The sequence below is a fragment of the Colletotrichum gloeosporioides genome (assembly GCF_011800055.1).
Source record: "Colletotrichum gloeosporioides strain Lc1 chromosome Unknown consensus_65, whole genome shotgun sequence".
Lineage (NCBI taxonomy): Eukaryota > Fungi > Ascomycota > Sordariomycetes > Glomerellales > Glomerellaceae > Colletotrichum > Colletotrichum gloeosporioides.
In genome coordinates this window covers 67,069-88,291 of record NW_025544710.1, presented here as the reverse complement: position 1 = coordinate 88,291, position 21,223 = coordinate 67,069, and the positions used below count along the sequence as shown (strand labels likewise).

The window sequence follows — 21,223 nt, the reverse complement described above, 5'->3', positions numbered from 1 at the left end:
TCACTCAACAGCGATGCATATCTATGGCCCTACATGCCAATCAATGCGGCCGAGAAGCAGACCTACTTTGCGTAATGACTTTTTCGCAGGTGATTATCATTCAGAAGGCCAAAGGACTGATGGATGATTTGTGGAGCTTTGTGATGATGCGAAAGTTCATGTTCCGAGACCACGCATCAAATGTGAGATTTGAGCGCTGAATGGACATCCGGGAAATCTGACCTGGATGTTATCATTGCGTCAATGTTACATCTAGAATGTTGGGTTGTGGCGCCAGTGGGTGGTTCAAGTCGGTAGCCGAGAAATCCACAAGCAAGATAAGACGCGAGTATTGTGGCCCCATGAAGCTCAACTTGAGTCTTTGACTGGGACATTCCCCGTCCGGCTACGATACGATTCACGAAATCATTATAACTTGATTGGTTTGCCTTCCTGAAGTTGGATGATAGGATCTGCAGAATGCCGATTTGCGCACCGTCATTAGTCTGGGACTTTGGCTTTATCAAGTCACAGTCAACGTTATAAGCTGTCTGATGTGAGATGAGACGGCAGACGGGTTGAGGCCAGTGTTGCGCCAACTCTGCACTTGAGAGCAACGGAGATCGGAAATCAAACTTGGCTGAACAACGAAGGAAGATGAAGAATACTATTCAATTCCAATCACTACTGACTAGCTCTAAGCCGTAGCAGCAAAGCAAGATTTAGTGATGCTCCCCAAGTCCCTAGGCGAGTAAGCTCCTGAGAAGCGTGCCGAAATATTACTTCAGCTCTATGCGAACCACCATTCCCATCGCCCAAAGCCATTTCAAGGATGTCGCGCAGCTTTATCTGTACTGCTGTGGTGAATGGTAGCTCATACTGTTTGTCGAGAAGGCAGCGGAGAAAACATAGCTCTTCTGTCGTACTGGTCCCAATCAACATCCACAGCAGCACGTAGTTGAGAAAGGTGCTAATGATGCTGTACGGAGCTGCTTGTTGCAACGTGGGGATAGAGATGATGTCGTGAATACTTCTGATAGCCTGGTCAAAAACCGTCAAAAGCCCGATGTATCTGTTCTCCACTGAAGTTGAAGGCGTCCATCTAGACAATACATGGCGCAAATTCGAATTTTCATGGCCATATAGATAGGGGATGTTCCCTAATTGACGCTTGAAAAGGTCCAATCCGCGGGCGATCCCCTGTGGTCCGCTTTTTCCGATGGCGTCTTGCAGATTGGATACAGAGATGGTAAGATTGAGATTTGCCAGCGAAAGCAGAACCCGAGATGCGCTATGAAAGTATTCATTGACCCCCCACGCATCTGGATCGTGCTTTTCAGCACGGGCAATGAAAGTTTTCCAGTACTCAAGGGCACCTAATGGTGCGAGTTAGTACGGCATTGTTTTGATAAGGGTGTGGCATACCTTTTACGTTATATCTAGGGACTCCGGGTCCGCTTTTCAGACCTTCGAAGGTAGAAAGGTCAATATCTCTCTCGTGGTGTTCAAGGCTGTCCGAGCATGTGATGTTTGCGTTCATTGAATGATCATGGGCACAGTCTAAAGCTTGGCTTGCCAATGTGCTGATGACCAGAAACGTAGCCCATGGATTTATCCTTTTCGTCAAGCCTTTGACGAAACCCATCGCTGGTGTTTTGTCCTGTGGTGGTCGTTTCATCGTACCATTTCGCATAAGTCCTCGCAGAGTATTTTGGCTCTCGTTGGCTGATCCCAGTAACATGGGCTCAAGGTCTTGATCGCTTGCACCCAACATGCCTTGCCACAACGTCTCGTTGCACGGAAGTTGCCAATCATAAACCTCCGATACGGATATCATGCTCCTCATATTCAGGAGTGCAGGAAACTGGGAATCCACCATGAACACAAACCATCTCACTCGCCGAACAAATTCCGAACGCGCCCAGGCTTTCATTCTGTCCAGGCTGTCGCGTAGGCTGTCGTCAGTCATACTATAGAGAAACTCGGGCAGGCGCCTGACGTAAGTGACCAGGGTGCCTCGACATGCTTCGGCGACTTCAAAAGCTTCTTTGTTCCCGCACCACAGCCCAGTATAGCACATCAACGAGTACGCATATATGATGTGTGGGTCTCGGGTAAGTCTTCTATCTCTTTCGATGAGAACCTGAAGGTTTTGGCGGGAGCGGTTGAGCAACAGAATTGAAAAGCGACGGGTCTGCCGTACGTGGCTGTACATCGCGCCTATTGCCACCATAATGGAAAGCAGAGAAGGGTGAAGCTCATTGCTGTTGAGAGTTGGGAGATGGAGCACAGGACTTTGCGCATAGAATCTTTGAAGAAATAGCCCAAAGAAAACATTCGCAATTCCTAGCGGGGGTAAGATGAAGCTGTCTGCTGTCGGCGACTGAGTTTCTAAGAAGTTGTGGACATTGGCCCAGGTTGCGTCGTTGAGATCGAATCGCGGATTGTGATTTTGCCTCAATGGATGATTTTGGCTGATTATGATAGGTCTTGTTTGACGTATGCCCTCGGATGCAGGATCCCACGCAAATGCGATGGCATCCTCCTTCGAAGGCATGTTTGGTGGTGAGGCTGCCCGCGATGAGTTTTCGGTGACGTCTCCGGATGTCACTGGAGTGACCTGTGCATTGCTATCAATGCTTTGCAATCCGAACACATTGAATTGCATGGCCTCAGGTGGCTCCAGGCAGCTCCATAGCTCATGAGCGGCTCCATACGCTGATTGGTTTCCGGGCGCGATGAAGTCATTGGGACCAAAAATTGTCGCCATTTCTTGGGAAGCGTCATAAAAATCTTGAGTGAACCAATCATTTGTATCAAGGTGTTTCCCAGTATCCCAAGGACGAAAGAAGCCTGTGAAATCCACGTCCCCATCCACAAGAACTGGTGCACCTTGCACAGCTTGGTTCATGAAGAGGCCCTCCTGGTTAGGCTGACCCAACAGGTTCGAATCTACCGCTGGGCCTGGCTCAGGTTCGTTGTCACCTGGCGCGAAAGAAGTGTCACTACTAGATGAGCCATATTTGCTTTCGAGCACGAAAGGATATCTCCTCTTCCCAAGAGGAGGCTCGTCTGTTGGTTGCTGCTCGTCTTGGCGTTGGTGGGTGCGCTGATGTTTCTTTAACAAGTCGCTTCTGGAGAATTCTCTCTGGCAGATGTCGCAGCAATGTGGAAGGCTTCCTTGATCTAGAACATTGTGAGCGATTCAAGTCCTCTTCGTGATTAGTGGATCAACCGCTGTGGTGGAGACCTACGTGATTTTTGATGCCGTTTCAAATTCTCAAGTCGGTTGAATATTCGAGGACATTTCGAACAGGGGTATGTTCCGGTCTTCCGCTTCGGAGCCATCTTGCGGGGCCGATCTGAGTAGTTGCCGCTCGTCTAGATGCACACGATATGTCTACGGTGGACGTCTTTTTCGCACGTGAGACGCCAGCAGTAGATCTGGGTGGACGTCGGCGTCCTCTTATGTTTTACGTCCACCTTTACCCCACAAAGCCGGGTGGACGTCAGTCCATATCGGGACTAGCGTTCTGAACAATGTCGGATTTCCCGAAACGGATGAAGACCGGGACTGTGTTAATTTACCCCGGATGAGCCGCTCGCGTTTACTTACAAGTTCCATGACACCAAGAGCTTTGAAGTGAGATCGGTGCCTGCAATTGTCTTTTCTTCGTTCTGCTTTCCGAAAATGGCTGTCAGTGCTCCCGAAGTGATTGTGCCAAAGAAGGTCCTATCGGTGTCTAAAGGCGCTGATCGAGACGCTAACTCGGGCACATTTACACTCTCTAACAGCAAGGTTTCCGAGCCCACCGCAAGGGCTAGCATTGTGTTCGACTATGAAATTTGCATAGGTGGAATTCCGTTCATCGTCGTGGAACGCGCACATGGCCATGGGCAGATACAGCTTCAAGCTGTTTACAGCGAGACAATCGGGGGAATTGATTGCGAGACTGGTAAGGGGTTTCGTTGACCTAACCTGAGACACAGGGCTAACGTTTGGAATGGCAGGAGATGGGCCATTCTTTTTCTTTTCCAATGCAATGGATTGCTACCGCAATGTTGCCATCAAGATTGATCCATCTGAATCACAGCAAACCATCAAGGCAAACCTTGCGCAAAGATCGCAGAGGTACTTAAAGCTTGTGCTTATCTCCGAAGATGCGTCCGTTGTTATCAGTCGAGTTGGGGTTGAGCTTGTCAGGCCATTTATCGAGCCAAAGGCCTCTTTTCACTGCTCCGACGAAACTCTCAACCGAATCTGGAGAGACGGTGTCCGCACTGTGGACATGTGCACCGTCTTCAAGGGCGAGACAGCTCCATCATGGGAAGTCACGAATGACGGCACTAGAGTTCTTGGTCAGCACTGGGCTCCATGTCGACAGGGCACTCGGTGGGGAGACAAAGAAGTCACATTTGAAGTTCGTATTGAGCATCTTGGTGCCAGCTGGGGCGTTCATATGGTGGCCAACGGAGTTATCTTTTGCCTCGACATCGACGCCGAGGAGCTCCGAGCGTACGAAGGCTTGGCTGACCAATCTGCGGTGTTCCCCGTGAAGAGCTTTGGAAGTTGGTCGACTCACGGCATTGCGAAGAAAGGGGACTGGATCCAAGTTTCAACTATTACCAAGGGGAATGTAATTGCCGTCACAATCAACGACCGGGAGGTTGCGACAATCGCAGACGTTCAGCTTCGGCCAATTCTTGGAGGATCTGGCATCAACACCGGGTCTGTGGCATTTGGGGGACCCAATGGATGGCTGGCAGTCTATCGAGACCTTGCTGTGAAAGGCGCCGGCGAGGTCCTGTACGAGAACAGCTTGCGATTCGAGGACAAGGACAGGACACTGGCTGATTTCCAGGTCGGAACAAATGCCGTGGCTTGCATGATTGATGGAGCAAAGAGAGACAGAGCCACGTTTGGCGGAGATCTGTTTGTCTCTGGTCGGGGAGTCGCTTACGCTGGGCTGGACATGGCTGCGGTTGCCGGCAGCATTGAGCTTCTTTCGAGTCACCAGACTGAGGATGGGTATCTCGGTAACCTGTGTCCCATTCAAGCACCCATCCACACAGGCGACGCGCCACCACCGACATATGCATTTTACTCCATGACATATGCGTGCCTTCTGGTGGTTGCTGCGAAGGATTACTGGTTTCATTCCGGAGACGACACGGTTGTTCAGCGGTTCCTCCCCGCTGCTGAAAATCTCTTGAAGTTCGCAGAATCCCATTTGAAGCCTTCGGGCCTTATTGAGGTACATCCTGAACTTTCAAGTAAGTGTTATCTAATTTCTATGCCATTTTCTGAATATTTGCTAACAACTGTGAGTGCACTGGTACCCTCTTGGTGGCCCAGTGTTTGGCGCAGCAGGAACGACGAACCTCGCATATTACGACGCATTGAATGCTGTGATTGCAATGACATCTGATTCAAGACGCAAGTCACAGCTTGCCGAACAAGCTGAGACTCTCAAAAGCAACATACTTGCTCACTTATGGAATCCAGAGACTTGTAGCATCCGCATGGGAATAGCTCTTCCCAGTGACGGAATTTGCCAAGATACGAACGGCTACGCACTGTCGCTTGGAATTACGTCTGAACCAGACAAGACTGCGGGACACTTGGCGTGTCCCTCAGGCACGAAGCCTGTAGCCTTCAAGGGATTGAACCACTGGGACAGGACAGGAGTTATCAGCCCATATGCTACGGGCTTTGCAGTTGAGGCGCTCTTCTCCCACCACAAGGGGCAAGAAGCTATCAAGCTAATTGACAGTGTCTGGGGCCCGATGGCTGATACGTCAAGCCCCAACTATTCCGGCGGTCACTGGGAAGCAATGACCGCCGAAGGAGAACCTTTCTACCACGATACGTCTTTGATGCACGCCTGGTCATCGTGGCCTGTGTTCTTGCTGCCTCAATACGTTGCTGGTGTGAAACCTCTGGAACCTGGATGGAGGAAAATCCAGGTTGCACCGGTTTTGTCCGGTATCAGCTCGGCACACTATGGAAAGGAGACTTCAAGTGGCAAAGTAGAGGTTAATCTCAACGTCGACGAGGGAGCTGGCAAGATTGGTGTTAACCTGTCACTACCGCCCGGGATTTCCGCGGAGCTTTTACCTCCTCCTGGCTATATAAATCAGGGTGATGCAACTGTGCAAGGACCAGTAGGAGAGAAGTTAATCACTTTTCAACGGGCAGAAATCAGAAATTAGATAAAGAGTCGGTCACAGATCATAGACTATATGTAGCATTTCTAGTTAGAATACATTTGGCAATTTCGCACACAAGCATTTCAACTAAGCATGATCTCCTTTTGCTTCGAGTTGTGAAAGGCCTCCTTGAAAACCTTTCCGACACCAACTCTCTCCCACTTTTCATCCTTCCTCTCAATCAGAAGGACGTAGAACAAATCCCACTCGCTTTGCTCTCTCTCCTTGGGGATGTAGTATGTCCACTCCGGGCACTCATCACGCGTAAAACTCTTCGCTTCGGAGATGGCGATGAACTCTTGCTTGTCGCTCGCTTTGGCTGCCCATTCAGCTTCCAAAACTACCGAGCCACACCAATCGCCCATCTCATCCGCAATATGATATCTCGCCAGACCAGTTTTCGTGCCCATGCTGAGCAGCTTGCGGTCATGGAACTGCCGCTCCGATGGGCCGTTATGTTTGATGTACAGCCATATGTGCCATGTGCGGAACTGTAGGATTGGAAGCAGAGGGAATTCGGAGGTCTCGGGCTTCTGTTAGAAGGGAGCCTTCACGACGCGATACGGATAATCTCGCAGCGTGATACTGAATTCTTTTTCGTTATCCTCGAAGAACATGTCGAAGAAGTCCGCGGTGTGAACCGGCGCCGGGGCTGAGACTAGGCCTCCGGAAACCACTGGTCCAGCGCCGAACAGCGCGCCTTCCCGGGTGACCTTCCTGCGTTGATCACTGGCTCATCTGTCAGCTTGCCTGTACATCCGACTGAGGAATTGAAGCTCTCTTTACGCACTACTTCGGAGAAGGCGGAGAATGAGGTGGTACATTCAAATGGTCTTCGTATTCATGCCTCGACCGTCGGTCCCTATCTCTGTTGTCCGCGACAACTGGTATTCTGGATCGCCTACAATTTTTACGTCAGAAAGATTACATCTTTGAAGATGCCAAGTTGGTCCTAAAGAGACTTACTCTTCCGCACTGTATGCTCGAGTGACAGAATCAGACGCCCGGAAAGCGGCAGGCTGCCTGTAAGAAGTGGCCTCCGTGTACCCCTGATAGAGTGGTTTGGTGTTCCTGGACCTCGGTGCTCCTTGTCTAGACCGGGATCTGGATCGGGCTCTTTCACGCAGCCGCACATCTACGTCAGAATAAGACGCTGAATCATCGCTGTAACTAGAGTTGAGTTTAGAAACAATCTTTAGAATCACTGTGCATAATTCCTTACGAAGAAGCGTCTGGTGAACCGTCCCGTTGTACTGGGCTTGGAGATCCCCGACGACGTGGAAAGTCGGATGGAATGCCTATTTTACGATTAGGTATGCCATTGATGTTGTGGTAGCCGAGCGGAATTCACTTCTCTCTGCTCTCTTTTTCGTATAGCCTCTCCAGCTGCGATCTTCGCTAGCGTCTTCCAGTGACTGATGATAATCCCACAGTGGACGTAAATCGCCGTGTCCATCCCGCACCCACCACTGTATCCAAGTGTGTGTGTTCAGCCACTGGGAAACATTGTCAAGGGCACCTCCAATCAAGTCATCATGGTACTTAGTCTCTCCAATCCATCCCGTCCAAGACCAACTGGGAAAGTCTGGGATCGTATGATCGTTTTTATTTGTCGAAGACGTTCTCCGTTTGACGGACCTAACGGGTTCCCAAAGAAGAGCCAGATCAAAATGGGAACTAGGAAGCCCATGTATGAAAGGCGCATTCATGCGTTCCTCCATCATGTTAGCCATACCACTGAAAGCTGCTTGGATATCTTTGGCTTGAGTCAGCTTCCTCTCGGTGTAGAGCTCAACGCACTTCATGTACACCCAGAAGGCACGGTCGTTAAGTTGTCGGAACATTTGCATAGGCGCATCGACCAGGTCCAACGACCAACCCGCTCCCTTTTGGTCTCCAAAGATGTCCTCCGACATGCCAGTGGATCGACATTGGAAGTACACCCTTCCATTAGTGAAGATCAGGCATCGACGCGAGAGGAGCCGCTCTTGAAATGTCCAGGCCCGCTCGTTCCATTCTGAGGAGCGAATGTAGATCTCGGGTGGGCGTGTGACCATCAGTTCAAGATGAGGGTTGATCATGCGCTTGTACTGCTTGGTGTTGCGAGTACTTGGTCGCATAGCCCTCAACCCAATCGATGCATCTCCATCCGCTGCACATATAGTAAGTGCTGCGTTGCCGTAAATAAGGTCCATGTTGAATGCATTGAGCTTCCAGGATCGCGAGCTATTCTGGACAATGCAAAGTCGGTCTATCCACATGTATTTGAAGCCGAGTCTGCGGACGAGGTCGATTGCGTCCTGGATGGCTTTTGGCAGTCGAAGAAGAACGTCCTCGAGTCCACCGTGCATACGGTGAAGCATGACGTTGTCGGTCAAGGTTGTGTATGCCGTTTCATCGGTCCCCCATACGTAGCTAAGTGCGACGTACGGCTCATGCAAATCTGTTCCCAATGCATATCTTCTCTGTCTGCCATCTCGAGATCTCTCTCGAGACCGACAAGGCAATTGTGTGAGTTGCATGTTCTGTACGTCGATGACACCGAAGTAAGAGTGAGACACCATCTCGACAAAGCGCCCAACGCCCTCCTCCTTATTTTGACGACAAGGGCCCCGATGAGACTTTTGACAAAGATCCAGCCATGATCGAATGAGAGCTTGATTCTCGATGTCTTCGGTAATCTTGCGCCCCAAGAAGAGCGAGTCTTTGGCCCAGACACGGTCAGCATCAGACGCGGTCCTTGCGAATCTCTCCGGTGCGACGTAGACCAGGTAAGCATCTGAAAGCCGAGGGTTGTCCCATCGAATGTGTATGCGTCTAGTTATCCCCCGGACTGTATTCGACGGGTTGTGGCCGCGGCTTTTGGACCTGGACGCTTCACGGCCGTCAATTTCCCAGCTGATGGAGCATTTGGCGTTCTCAAGCGCATGCTCTGCAGCTGCGTCCAAGACGTCACCGGTCGGGTTTTGAGTTCCTGCTTCCTCCACCGAGTCTATTATCAAAGCGCACATCTCGCATTCCGATGATCGATTGCGGATATCACTTAGGCTTCCAAGATGATGTGGTGTTGTGTACGAGCGGATTGGCGCTGGCTGATCTTGTATCGGCTTGCCTGCAGGCTTTGTAGAGCCAGGTTGAACTTTGAAGCAGTGTACACCCAGATCCAGCACAGCGCAATCTTCGCAAAGACCCTGTGCTTAAGTAAGGTACTGGCGGGAAAGAGGTGAAGCATGTCGTCTCAGCTCGAAGGCTCTCTTACCTCATTGTGTGCGCCATATCGCTCGTTGCTGTGATTCTGATGCGGCGCATACTTTGCGACCGCATCTACGGCTTCTTTAGGCTCAAGGATGTCAGACAAAGTTTCGTTCCTATTGCTGTTCTCCATCTTGCAAAATTGGTCGCAATTTTGACAAGGGAGTGTTAGATGTGAAGCTGAAATTGTCTCTCAGAAAGGTCTCCATAAAGCAAGCTGAGGTGGTTGGGAGATGACAGCGTGCTAGCGAAAGATGGCATTTGATTGGCCCACTAAGTTGGTAAGAGGTGGTCTCACTGCAACGTTGAGCGACCCTTGTTTTCAGCTTCCCATGTTTTGCGCTAGTAAGATCGTGCTGACGCTGACACCTCGAAATGGGCTTCACGCGTGTTGATCTGGTTGACAGTCGATCACGATGAAGGAAACCATACTGGAACGCTCACTGTAGAACTCGCACGCAATTTTTGAGCCTCGAAGGCAGCCATTTGTCAAACAGTCATTTGTCAAAATACGGGGATGCCTTCTGAATTATCTTCCCTGAAAGAGACCGCCTAATAAATCCCCACTTGAATTTACTGGCAGTTGGCGCCGCCAGCAACATTTACGCACTTTTGGCGACCGCAGTCCATGAACTATAGCACGAGTCAGCAATTCCGTCGCTATCGCCGGGTGACGTGGCTAGAAATGTTCGCCGCTTACATCGAAGACGTTGTTCTTGGCAAGATTGCAGAACTTGATGCTGTTGCCCTGGCAGACTTGAATCTCGTTGCCAGTACAAGACTGGGCAGACGCCGCCGCAGCGAAGAGGAAAAGGATCGCCCCGGTAAACTTCATTGTAGAGTCGGTATTTGCGCTAGTTGATAGAGGATGAGTTTTCTATAGCGAAAGCTGTAGAAAGTTGAAAGTGAGGGCTGCGTGACAACGCCGAGAAAATTGAAGTTCGAGGGTAAAGAACGTGAGTCGCGAATAGTCGTATGGTATGAACTGACAACTCTTGCAGGGGAAGATACCATGCTTTTATTCTTATGATCCACCCCCTTTCTTCGCTATCGGAAGGTGCGATTTGCTAGGCTACAGATGCTTGGACGGAGTTTCTTGACTCGCTTGCTGTTGGTCCAGGCGGCCGTAATTAAATTGAGCTTGTTTCGTCACGAGAGTCCCTATTGCATGCAGAATAGCTTGACACACCTCGACTGCTAATGCTCCCTTGGTGAGATCAATTCAGGCTGGACATTCGTTAGTATCCAGTGGCAGACTGTCTATTCCTTTCCAGATTCCCATGCATCCTTTCAAAGTCCGCTCTTCCGTTGCTTTGCTGAGATCGAGTTACAGTGTACTTGCAGGTTCCATCTCTGAGTCAGTCTAGCGTGAACCGCCCTCAGGCTCATCTAGTCCATTTCACATTTGCGGCGTATCCGAAACTTTAACAATGCCCCGTATCCAGAAGCACGGTGCTCCCCCAATTAAGACCCGGTTTGCTGGGAGTAGCTGAGAGAGGTCGAGAGCTCGGCTATGGGGATTTTAGTTGACCTGGAACTATGTTCAACTAGAAGAAAAGAGTTGACCGAGCCAGTCCATCTTCTAAAGTCTTGGTCCAATGGAATCTTAACGTTATGATCTCTGGATCCGACAAGCGGTTCGAATACCCTCAAGAGCAACCCACGACATGCATTTCAAGCGTCGGAAACCATATTCGGCACCGGGAGTGGCACCTCGCGTCGAAATTGCGGAATCAATGTTATTCTAATACAGAATACTGCGCGTTGTGCACATCTAGAGTGAATAACAAAGGGCGATGAAAGACGAACAAGCCAAAATCGTAACTGGCGACTATGCGGCCGTCAAAGAGACCCGTCGCGATCCATCGGCCCGAGAATCATTCATAAGACAGACTATGCTGCGCCGTGCAGCTTTTTGTGATAGGAGGAAGAGCCTGCATCAATACCACGCTAATTAGTCGAATAGAACCACACCTTCAGCAGACTTAGTTATGCGTTTTTTTCTTCTTCTGGATTTATGCTTTGCTTTTCAAATCATTTTCTTTCCTGAGTTCTGCTCTGGCCTCAACTATGCCACGCTTGTCTTAGGGTCTCCCGTCACTAGAGCTGCCTTAGACTTGACTTGGCCGATGCTCTAGACCCTTCTTTGACCGCTGTAGCGGGTAGCCATCAGGATATCTGGCAAGTTGTACTATGCGCATGGGCAAATGAAGAACATTGGCAATGTGGCCGGCGAGAAAGTGAGCAAATCTGCCTGTCGATGTCCAGGATATTCCAGATGGAAATCCGGTACATTTCCTCAGAGGAATCGAAGCCTTACCGTTCAATTGCTCGGAAATCAGATGGTCAAAATTTCACGGTTGAAGCTTGATGAAGACTACTGGGCTGGGCTGAGCCAGACGTCAGACCACAAGACTGCGGCTATGGACACACCTTTTCAGACAGATGTTCAGCGATTATAGCTCATGTATTCGATGGTGCCTTGTGAGTACAGATGATATTTTGGTTGTGAGGAATAATACAGCATTTGACTTTCTCCGTTTTCACTGGTGAGATCTCTTTTTCTTCTTGCGGCGATATTTCGTGCACAACAAGCTAGGCGTCTGGGGTGATAATTCGGCCGATCCTAAGGGGATCACTCTGCCTAAGGGTGTTGTCGCGTGATAGTCCTCACGCGGGTGGCAGCGCATCTCACCACAAGTGACCAGGAGATAAGGCTATTAATGGACATGAAATATTGAACCTGCTTCAGAGGCCTTAGCATTTGCATTTATGATATTGGATTCAGTTTCGCCATTCATGGAAGAGTGTCGGATCTGTAGATCAGAACCCCTGGAGAAGAAGATGAGCAGCCAATCGCAAAAACAAATCTCGCTGCGGATTCAAATGTTCCCCGCCGGGCAGTTTGATCTTCAAGGAGGTTCGAAAGATGCGCAGCGAATTGGAATAAGCGAGGTTGCTGAAGGTGGGATTTGGCGTTACCACCTCCCCTCCCGTGCATGGCCCCCCAGCACAAACACTGGTCATAGGGAACAGGGGGTTCATCCGAGAACAGCAGCGTCACCTCATTCCCATGTTTTGAAACTCCATTCGATCTTCGAAACGCCATGCCAGGCGCTGAGCCTTCTTTCGGGCTCCGCGCATCCTTCTTCACATCATCTTAGCGCAGTGCTTCTGTCAATCCATCCCATATATAAAATGGCACCTGTCACGCCGCTGTCAACACTTGAACATTGTTTCAACTCATCACCAGTGAAACTGCCATCCGATAGATTGTCTTCTCAATCATCTTTTTATCAATCTCTTCCTTTTCTGACCTGGTGTCATCTTCAAATATCTTTTTAGGCTTTATTTGGGATAACGACCTGGTGTCCTTTTCTATTCTCACACTTTCTTTCGATACCCACTAAAATCACCCCAAAAAATCCAAGATGTACGCTCAGCAACTTATCGTCACTTTTTTGATGGCTACCAGCGCCACTCTTGCTACCGCGAGTCAGTAACTCACAAGATGTCAACCAGACCCATTCATTTCTCTAACTGGCTGGTTACTCTAGGAAGCATCGACAGACGACAATTGCTTGGCAATCTGGGCAGTCTCTCATGCAATGTGGCACGACTCCAGATCCTCGGCGCCCTTGGCAACACCGACGACGCCGTCTCCAAAATCACCGATGCAACAGTCAAGGATGCTGCCAACACAGGCCTTCAACAGGCACGAGGAGGTATTTCACAAATTGCGCAATCTCTTTTGAGCGGCAGTGCACCTCCCGCAGCTAGCCGTGACGAAGTAGCAGCTGGACTTGCTGCAGCAGGCGATGCCCTCGCGGGTGCCGATAAGTAAGTGGCAGAATCATTGAAGCTTGAGATGACGATGACTGATATTCTATGCAGGAGCGACCAAGCTGTCGTTGATGCGCAAGCAGGGCTCGACAAATCAGTCAAGGCAGGTCAGGATGTTGTTGCGAAATGCTAAGGAGGCAGAGCGATTGAACTCATTAGAAAGGAGAGCAGCATCGAGTAGTCGTTAAAGGAGTAGTTATGATACCACATGTTCCACCCACATTGAAGACTTGTTTTCTCAAAAACGTCCACGGACATATTGTCGTCAAATTTCACCCTTCGCTTCTTCTTTCTAGTGCTCAACCAGCGACCGACACTCTGTCAGAGGCGAGCACTATCTCTAGGAAGTAGAGCACCAGTTTTTGATCCAATGCAGGGTTCTGTCGTTGAAAAATACCATGCTGTGGTTTCCATGATGTGGCTGTTGACGACGGACTTAGCTCCTTGCTGAAGGATCACGCTAAATCTGCAACCCCCGCACCCCGTCCCATGCCTTTCCATCTGTTGCCTGGACAAATGTACCCTCTTTCCACCACCATCTCTCAAGGCAGCCACTCCAAGTTGACCGAGCCACGTGAGTTGCGAGTCACTCATAATTCTCCCAAAAGTCGCATCGATTGCTGCCAAACGTAGTCTGGTCCTGGAAGCAGAAATATCAACATGGAACCGGAAGCAGTCATCGAAGCAGGTCGAATCATGGTTAGTGTCGTAAATTCCCGAGGCTGGAATTGCTTGAAGAGTATCACAAAATTGGCAGCAGAGCTAATCATCTCAATTTTAGCTGCCCGGCTTCGGTCTTCCCCTAAATCATAGACCTGAAGACCATTTTCCTGATGCTGTGAACGATTGGGAACAACACTGGCCGCACACAAATCGTGAGCGATGCATGGTAGCGTTCATACAAGATGTCACACTCGAGGAGAATTGGGACCAGAGGGTGTTCCAAGAGGCGGCCATTGCCATTTGGAAGCATGATGTCGTTGGAAAGGATTGGCGCAGAGCTGGCGGAATTCGACATGGCGACTTCACCGATGCAATGTTTGAATGCGTAAGAACAGCCAAGGTCATGATAGACATGGTCACTAACTTATTCCTCAGTGCATAGAAGAACTTCAGGCAAAAGCGAGGCTATATCAGGAGACCGGAATTGTTTCTATTCTTGACATTGAAGTGCGCATCACTCGATCAGACAGGGTCATATCGTCAGACATGCGGAGCTTTCTCCAGAAGGCTGCTCGCAACATAGAACGAACCTCACTTCGCAAGATCGATTGGAGCTCAGGCAAGGAAACCACGCTCACACAGGACATAGAGTCCACATCGAGCGCCAAGAATATTGTGGTCAACCTAATTGACCCAGCGATGTACCCGCTCGTTTATGGTCGCTCTCGGGTTCTCCCCGCCAAGGAGATCGATCTTCAAGACTGCCTTGATCACATCACCCAAGGAATCACGGTTCAAATGCCGGACAAGGACGAAAGGCAGAAATATGTTGACGGCATCTATTACACGTTGTTCTCCGGGAAATCCCAGTGGCTTCCCTGCAACGTTGAATTCTCAGACGGCATCAATGCAAAGATTACGAGCTACGTCAACAACCTGCATCCAAAGGACCACCGAAACTTCTATCCTGTCTTGGAAAACATCATCACGAAAGTAATGCCTATGTGGAACCTGGTGTACTCCACTGTCTACAAGGAAACCATGCATTGCGAGAAGCGCATCGATTGCTATCAGGCAGGTTGGAAATATCCTATTACACCTCCATACGACCCGCTCAACATCAGAGATGACCTAATGAGCGGACTCATCGATGATGATGAGTGGCAACGAAGGACCAATACATGGCTGCGTAACTTCAGGGTTATTGACAAACCTGAACCACGGTCCAAGGAAGAACGAGCATACCATATACACGATAGTTCTGTTACACCTGAAGTGATAGCGAACTATACAAGCATACTAGGCAAGGCGGACGGTATTCAGGTCATTGTCAAGATGAGAGCAATGTACCTGACTCCGGAGAACCCAGTCTGTGATCTGCGGAATGAGTTTTGTCTGGATGGTGCGCTGAACGAACACATCGTGGCCACTGCAGTCTACTTTTTCGATGATGAAAATGTTACAGACTCGAGAGTATCCTTCCAGGCACGATTTCAGGGTTTGAACTTTGAGGAAGACTGCAGCTTTGAAACAGGGGATCTGAGACCCCTTGATGAAATCTTTGGCCTCAGGAACAAGACTCCGTCTCTGCAGAAAGTTGGATTTGCGACCATGCGAGAGGGTTTGATGTTGGCATACCCCAACGTTGTGCAACAGAAGGAGTCCGCCTTTCAGCTAAAGGATTCGACTCGGCCTGGGCACAGAAAAGTTTTGACTCTTCACTTGGTCGACCCACGAGTCAAAATTCTGTCGACAGCCAATGTGCCTCCGCAACAGGCTGACTGGTGGGCGGCAGAGTTCTCAACGAGCGAAGGACAGTTGAAGGAGCTACCGAAGGAAGTAGTCGACATGGTGGTCGAAAACGTTTCAGACTTTCCGATTCCAAAACAGGAAGCAAAGCGCATGAGGGATGAGCTGCTTCTGGAAAGGTCAGACCTACAGAACAAGACCCGCGAGATCCTTAGGTCCTACAAAGTTAGCCTCGACTGGAGCGGTGATGATATGGACCATGGCAGCAGTTCTGAAGGAGAGGATGATGATTGGCTTTGATTGGACTTCGGCGATATTGGTTTGGATAGATTTCGAAGTTAGTCTGTGCTTGTGCACGTTTGTGAAAACTATCTACGCATCAACACATCTCACATGTTCATCCACCACATGCTCCTCTGGCCCACAGAGGCTCGTCATACTCCTGCTTTGGCGGCGCTCCTCTATCAATGAACTCCTGTCATTCTTTCTGCCTGTCCACTAAATCATGTTCAGTCTGGTCCGTAATATGAACGAAGCTCTATGTCGCTTCATAACTTTTCTGTCCCTTTTTCTTCTTTCAATTTTCGTCAATTGCTGTGTCAACTTGTGGTGTGACGTATGTACGTATCGCCTCGACAGACGAGACATCAGAATAATTATGTCCACCCGCAGCGTCGTCAACTTTGTTTTTGCTGTCTTGTATCCAAGTAGACATCTTGAGGAACTTAAAGAATTTGAATTCCTGATAATCTGAGCCACAGAAGTGCTTATCTGCAACTGCCTAGTTGCCTCCGGTCATTGGGTAAAAACAATCACTCCATACGTTAGCAACCCCCTGGCTGTGAACTTCACACTATCACGGCTGCCTGGGTGCGAAGAGTCCCCACAGTACCAGGGGAGTGTGGCAGACGATACAGCAGTTTGTGTTCAAAATAGACGAACCGTTTTCACCCAAGGTGAAAGATCTCAAAGAAGCTTCGTAGGGAAATTCAGCTAGTAATTTACCTTGTACGCATAAGTAATAGGTGAGTCGTGTATATTCCCCTTCGAGCTACAGTTTCGCCTCACCGGCCTCCTCACGTGTCCGAGAATGCCAGGATCAACAACCGAGTCAGGACGGAAAATTTCACAAAAGGTCCATAAGAAACACCATGATGTCCAAAAGTATTTAAACAACCTGAACTCGCTGCCTCTTCGATAGTTTTTGTCATGACGTGAACTACCATCAACCCCTCAATCAACAATAACAATTCATACTGTAATCTCAACAACCAATCGCTTATTTTCACACTTGACCTCATCGGTTCGACAGCTACCCAGTCAACATGCGCTTCTTCACTTTTGCTCTCCTTACTAGTCTCATCACGGCAGCATCGGCTGCTAACGAACAAGCACCGGGATTCTGCAACATTGGCAACAAGCCTTTCTGCACGAGCAATCCTGCCCCCAGGTGTCGTGATGCCAAAGCGGCGACTTTCAATGCAGCAGCAAACAGTGCGAACGAAGCAGCTTGCAAGGGAAAGAAGAATAACGACAGCTGTACTCAGACGTTCACGTGCCCATAGATGGGTCGAGCAGGTCGTATAGCAAGTAGTTACCTTCTTGTCATTCAAAAATCACGGTATGGCGCGGGGTAGCTATTTGTGCCTTAGGATGTCGATTGCCATCAGGATCAGGTCATATAGGTTGTCAAAGAATTTGAAGTCGCCCAGGACATCATTGAGTTCTAGAAACAATTATACAATTTGTATACCGTTTTGTGTTATGTAAACTCCATATTGTGACGCTAATTCTGATCCCCTAAAACGAAAACTCCCAGTCGTTCGTCTAAACTATCTTATGCCGTTTTACACAATCGTTGGATATTAAATTTCGCGCACCTGGGGCTTTATTCTCAACACAAAGGAGAAATACAGAGAGCCAAGGCATTAAGGTTGGCTGCCAAAGGGCCGCACTGTCGGGACCTGTTGATGGAAAAGAGTGGACATGGCGGGGAGGATGTCGTGAGTGTGCTGTTGAACAAGAAAGCCAGTATCGACAAAGGGGAGAAAACTTGAAAACCGGGATTTGCCATGCGGAGCCGAGGGAACTCCAGCGCACTGCACAGCTACTCGTTCAAAATGACGGGGCTTCCTACATCCTGGTCATGTACGAGCCCCAGCATGAGGGATGAACATGCTGGAGGGCTGAAGTTGACTTTTTGCCGTCATCTGACGCTATTGAGGAGACTTTGCGAAAGGACTTGGCGAAGCTATGAGATATAAAATGTTCACGCGTACATTGCATCGGCACAGCGTGAGGGAGTCAAGCTCTTGTTCTCTACCACCTACTTGGCTTTCTACTTGGACATGGGTTCACAGAATGACGGACACACTCAATAGCGCCTGGTAGCCGAAGCTGAGTCCGAACCATTTGATGATCACGGGATCTGCCATGCGGCATCGGCACTTTGCTTCCTAGGCGAAAATAGCTTCAATTGATGTGCGATCGCGGACCCAACTTAGTGGATTCAACAAACCTGGCAGGGCGCAAGCGCCAAACGCCAATCTTGCCGCCGGTCTTGAGCCTCAGTTCATGGACCCGTCGACGTAAGGACAACGGAAGATCAAAATCCACCAGTGAAAGGTCATGAACTGGTATCATTATGCTCCTACAACTTGGGCCTCCCCGCAATAGTGTGGGTTCTTGCCCACATCCCCAGCTCGCTCCACGAGCGTTCCCCACGGGCAATAACCCGGAGAAGTGACTTTGCGGTCGGAACCCCGCGATACTAGAGTGGGCGTCATCCGAGCTCTGGCTATCGGGACAAGAAGCAAAGCTAACCTTGAGATGAACTTACGTTCATGTAGATGAACTCCTTTGGATGCAAAAATAGCGTACACAATGTAAAATACTTCAATGGCATCAAGGAGTGATCACTGATTGGGGAACCCCTCGAAAAATTGATATCTGGTCTCGGCGGATGATACCCGCTGCAAAGCACTGTTAAGCTGTTGATGCCCCCTGATAGCGCCAATAACTGCAGCTTACCAACTCCGTACATACCCCGCATCCCGCACACGACTCAGGAAACCGTCACCCACACCAGCTTTTGACTGGGCCCCTGTAGAGAGTGAGGGAGGTTGGCGCGAAGGCTTGCCTAGCGGGCTTAGTGGCCTTTGAGCGCGCCACAACGATCTCCGGCGGGAGTTGACCGAAAACCGAGCTGTCGGTATCAGTAATATTGCTTGGGATATTCCAAGCGCTCACTGCCGACATGTCAAGTATTTGAAGAGGGATATCCCACGTTGAAAGACCATCACGGCAATCGCCTGTCTCGACATAGCGACATCTCGATCCCGTCAATTTCAACATGGCCGACAGCACCCCGACGGTGGCCGACGCAAAGTCCCGCCAGAGCGACGTCGAACACGTCGAGCAGGACCTTCGCAAGCCTCACGTCGAAGGCGAGGATATTCACCAACAGCATCCCGAGATCTACCTCGAAGCTCTCGCGCGGTACCCCAACGATGAATCGATCGACCAAGCCGACGAGAAGAGACTTCTCCGGAAGCTTGACATGCGGATTCTTCCCTTGCTCGGCATTTGCTACTTCTTCTACTACGTCGATAAGACCACATTGTTTGTTGACCTGATGGATAACCCATAAGTTCCTGGAAAGTCGTTGCTTACTTTTCATCTTTCAGATCATACGCTGCTATTTTTGGTTTGAAGGACGGCCTCAACCTCAAGGGTGAGGAGTACTCATGGCTCTCGAGCAGCTTTTACTTCGGCTGGCTCATCTGGGCCATCCCGTCCAACCTCATCATGCAGCGCAGCCCGCCCGCATGGTACTTGTCCTTCAACATCTTCATGTGGGGCGCTCTACTCATGGCGCAAGCTGCTGCGAAAAACTTTGCTGGTCTTCTCTCTCTTCGAGTGCTGTCTGGAGGTGAGACCATAGCAACTGCTTTAAATTGTTCGAGTATTGTAATGTGATGCTAATTATGAGAATAGCTTTCGAAGCCATCGCCGACCCCGCTTTCATGCTTATCACCAGCATGTACTACACTCGTGCTGAGCAGCCCTCGCGTATTTCGGCCTGGTATGCCTGGAATGGCATCGGTGTTGCTGGAGGTGGTCTTATTGGTGCGTTGTTGCCTCTCCTCTTCAAGTGGTGACCGCTGGCTAATGTCTGTTCACACAGGCTACGGAATCGGTCATATCAAAGGTGCCCTCGAGTCGTGGCGCTACGAATTCCTTGTCGTCGGGGCTTTCTGCGCTTTCTGGGCCATCATCCTTGCCCTCTGCCTTCCGAACTCGCCTCGTACAATCTGGGGCTTCACCCATGAAGAGAAGCTGATCATGATCGCCCGCATGCGCCGCAACCAGACCGGTATCGAGCAGCGTAAGATCAACTGGGGCCAGATTAAGGAGGCATACCTCGACTACAAGACATGGCTCTTCACTCTGCTCGGGTTCGTCTCGAACGTCCCCAACGGCGGCATCTCCAACTTTTCGACCCTGGTCATCAAGGGTCTTGGCTTCGGGACGCTTGAGACGGCGCTGCTTGGCATCCCGCAGGGCGCTCTGGTGGTGATCTGGATCGGGCTTGGTGCCTTGGCGAACAAGTATATGCCGGCCAACAGCCGCACGCTTGTTTGCGCGATGTTCATGCTGCCGACGATCGGCGGTGCGCTGGGTTTTCTCTTGGCCCCTGCGAACGCTTATGTCGGACGCTTGATTTGCTTGTGAGTTTTGCTTTCGGTCGAAGTTGCAACTGTTCTCTAACCTTCTCTCTAGCTACCTGACGGGCTCATATCAAGCCTCTTTCGTCATCTCCCTCTCCCTCATCACCTCAAACACTGGCGGTCAATCTAAGAAAATGATTGTTTCTGGTATGATTTGGTTCGGTGCTTGCATTGGAAACATCGCCAGCCCCTTCTTCTACAAAACCGACCAGGCTCCCTCATACCACCTTGGTATCGGCTCTTTGCTGGTAGCTAACTGCATTGAGCTTGCACTTTTCTTCGTCTTTCGGTATGCCTTCATCTGGGAGAACAAGCGCAAGGAGAAACAACGCGAAGAGCTACGCGCCAGCGGTAATTACGTTGCGGACGAGCTCAACGCTACCGCTTTCACGGATTTGACGGACAAGGAGAACCCTAACTTCATCTACGTCTACTGAGTATGGCTCCAACCACTTCTGATTCTGTTATTTGGCGATTAATAGAGACACAATATTAAAATGCGCTGTAGGCAGGCTATTATAGGGGCAAATTATTCTGACTCAAGACGCTCAGGTAAATTGCATTGCATAGCTACGACTTGAGTAATCTATGATGAACTATCTTGTTGAGTCTTTGACGCAGTCGTATTCTTGATTGACGTCCCGCGATGTTATCCCAGAAAGAGGCAGTGATCTGCCAGCGGCCAGAGTGCCGGGCCGCTTCCGAGGACATCGGGCCAGGTCGCGGGTAACGCCCGAAATATGCGGGGTAAACCCCAGGGCACCGTTGAACGGTCGCCGCATTACTCAAATCCGTAT

General features: G+C 49.9%; 6 protein-coding genes and 1 pseudogene across 7 annotated transcripts; 4 read left to right on the top strand and 3 right to left on the bottom strand.

Moving 5' to 3' along the window:
- Positions 1 to 663: 663 nt before the first annotated feature.
- On the bottom strand, positions 664 to 3,327 carry GCG54_00012285 (uncharacterized protein; the record flags this gene model as incomplete). Its single annotated transcript, XM_045412165.1, has 3 exons — positions 664 to 1,355; positions 1,405 to 3,165; positions 3,234 to 3,327. The coding sequence occupies 3 exons, from the start codon at positions 3,325 to 3,327 to the stop codon at positions 664 to 666; spliced, it is 2,547 nt and encodes an 848-aa protein (XP_045261200.1).
- Positions 3,328 to 3,670: 343 nt separating this feature from the next.
- GCG54_00012284 (uncharacterized protein) lies at positions 3,671 to 6,192 on the top strand (the record flags this gene model as incomplete). Its single annotated transcript, XM_045412164.1, has 3 exons — positions 3,671 to 3,935; positions 3,991 to 5,253; positions 5,309 to 6,192. The coding sequence occupies 3 exons, from the start codon at positions 3,671 to 3,673 to the stop codon at positions 6,190 to 6,192; spliced, it is 2,412 nt and encodes an 803-aa protein (XP_045261199.1).
- An 80-nt stretch (positions 6,193 to 6,272) lies between these two features.
- On the bottom strand, positions 6,273 to 9,574 carry GCG54_00012283 (annotated as a pseudogene). Its single transcript has 5 exons — positions 9,449 to 9,574; positions 7,156 to 9,380; positions 7,012 to 7,090; positions 6,744 to 6,902; positions 6,273 to 6,722 (listed from the first exon to the last, which is right to left on the bottom strand). Coding segments are annotated over exons 1-5 (3,039 nt in total).
- A 440-nt stretch (positions 9,575 to 10,014) lies between these two features.
- Positions 10,015 to 10,276, bottom strand: GCG54_00012282 (uncharacterized protein; the record flags this gene model as incomplete). The annotated part of the gene is made up of 2 exons (XM_045412163.1): positions 10,015 to 10,074; positions 10,142 to 10,276. The coding sequence occupies 2 exons, from the start codon at positions 10,274 to 10,276 to the stop codon at positions 10,015 to 10,017; spliced, it is 195 nt and encodes a 64-aa protein (XP_045261198.1).
- A 2,596-nt stretch (positions 10,277 to 12,872) lies between these two features.
- On the top strand, positions 12,873 to 13,417 carry GCG54_00012281 (uncharacterized protein; the record flags this gene model as incomplete). The annotated part of the gene is made up of 3 exons (XM_045412162.1): positions 12,873 to 12,936; positions 12,999 to 13,281; positions 13,336 to 13,417. The coding sequence occupies 3 exons, from the start codon at positions 12,873 to 12,875 to the stop codon at positions 13,415 to 13,417; spliced, it is 429 nt and encodes a 142-aa protein (XP_045261197.1).
- A 527-nt stretch (positions 13,418 to 13,944) lies between these two features.
- Positions 13,945 to 15,996, top strand: GCG54_00012280 (uncharacterized protein; the record flags this gene model as incomplete). The annotated part of the gene is made up of 3 exons (XM_045412161.1): positions 13,945 to 13,983; positions 14,066 to 14,332; positions 14,383 to 15,996. 3 exons carry the CDS (start codon positions 13,945 to 13,947, stop codon positions 15,994 to 15,996), a joined length of 1,920 nt encoding a protein of 639 aa, XP_045261196.1.
- Positions 15,997 to 19,048: 3,052 nt separating this feature from the next.
- On the top strand, positions 19,049 to 20,863 carry GCG54_00012279 (putative transporter; the record flags this gene model as incomplete). Its single annotated transcript, XM_045412160.1, has 5 exons — positions 19,049 to 19,317; positions 19,383 to 19,627; positions 19,693 to 19,824; positions 19,883 to 20,426; positions 20,479 to 20,863. The coding sequence occupies 5 exons, from the start codon at positions 19,049 to 19,051 to the stop codon at positions 20,861 to 20,863; spliced, it is 1,575 nt and encodes a 524-aa protein (XP_045261195.1).
- Between the last annotated feature and the right edge of the window lie 360 nt (positions 20,864 to 21,223).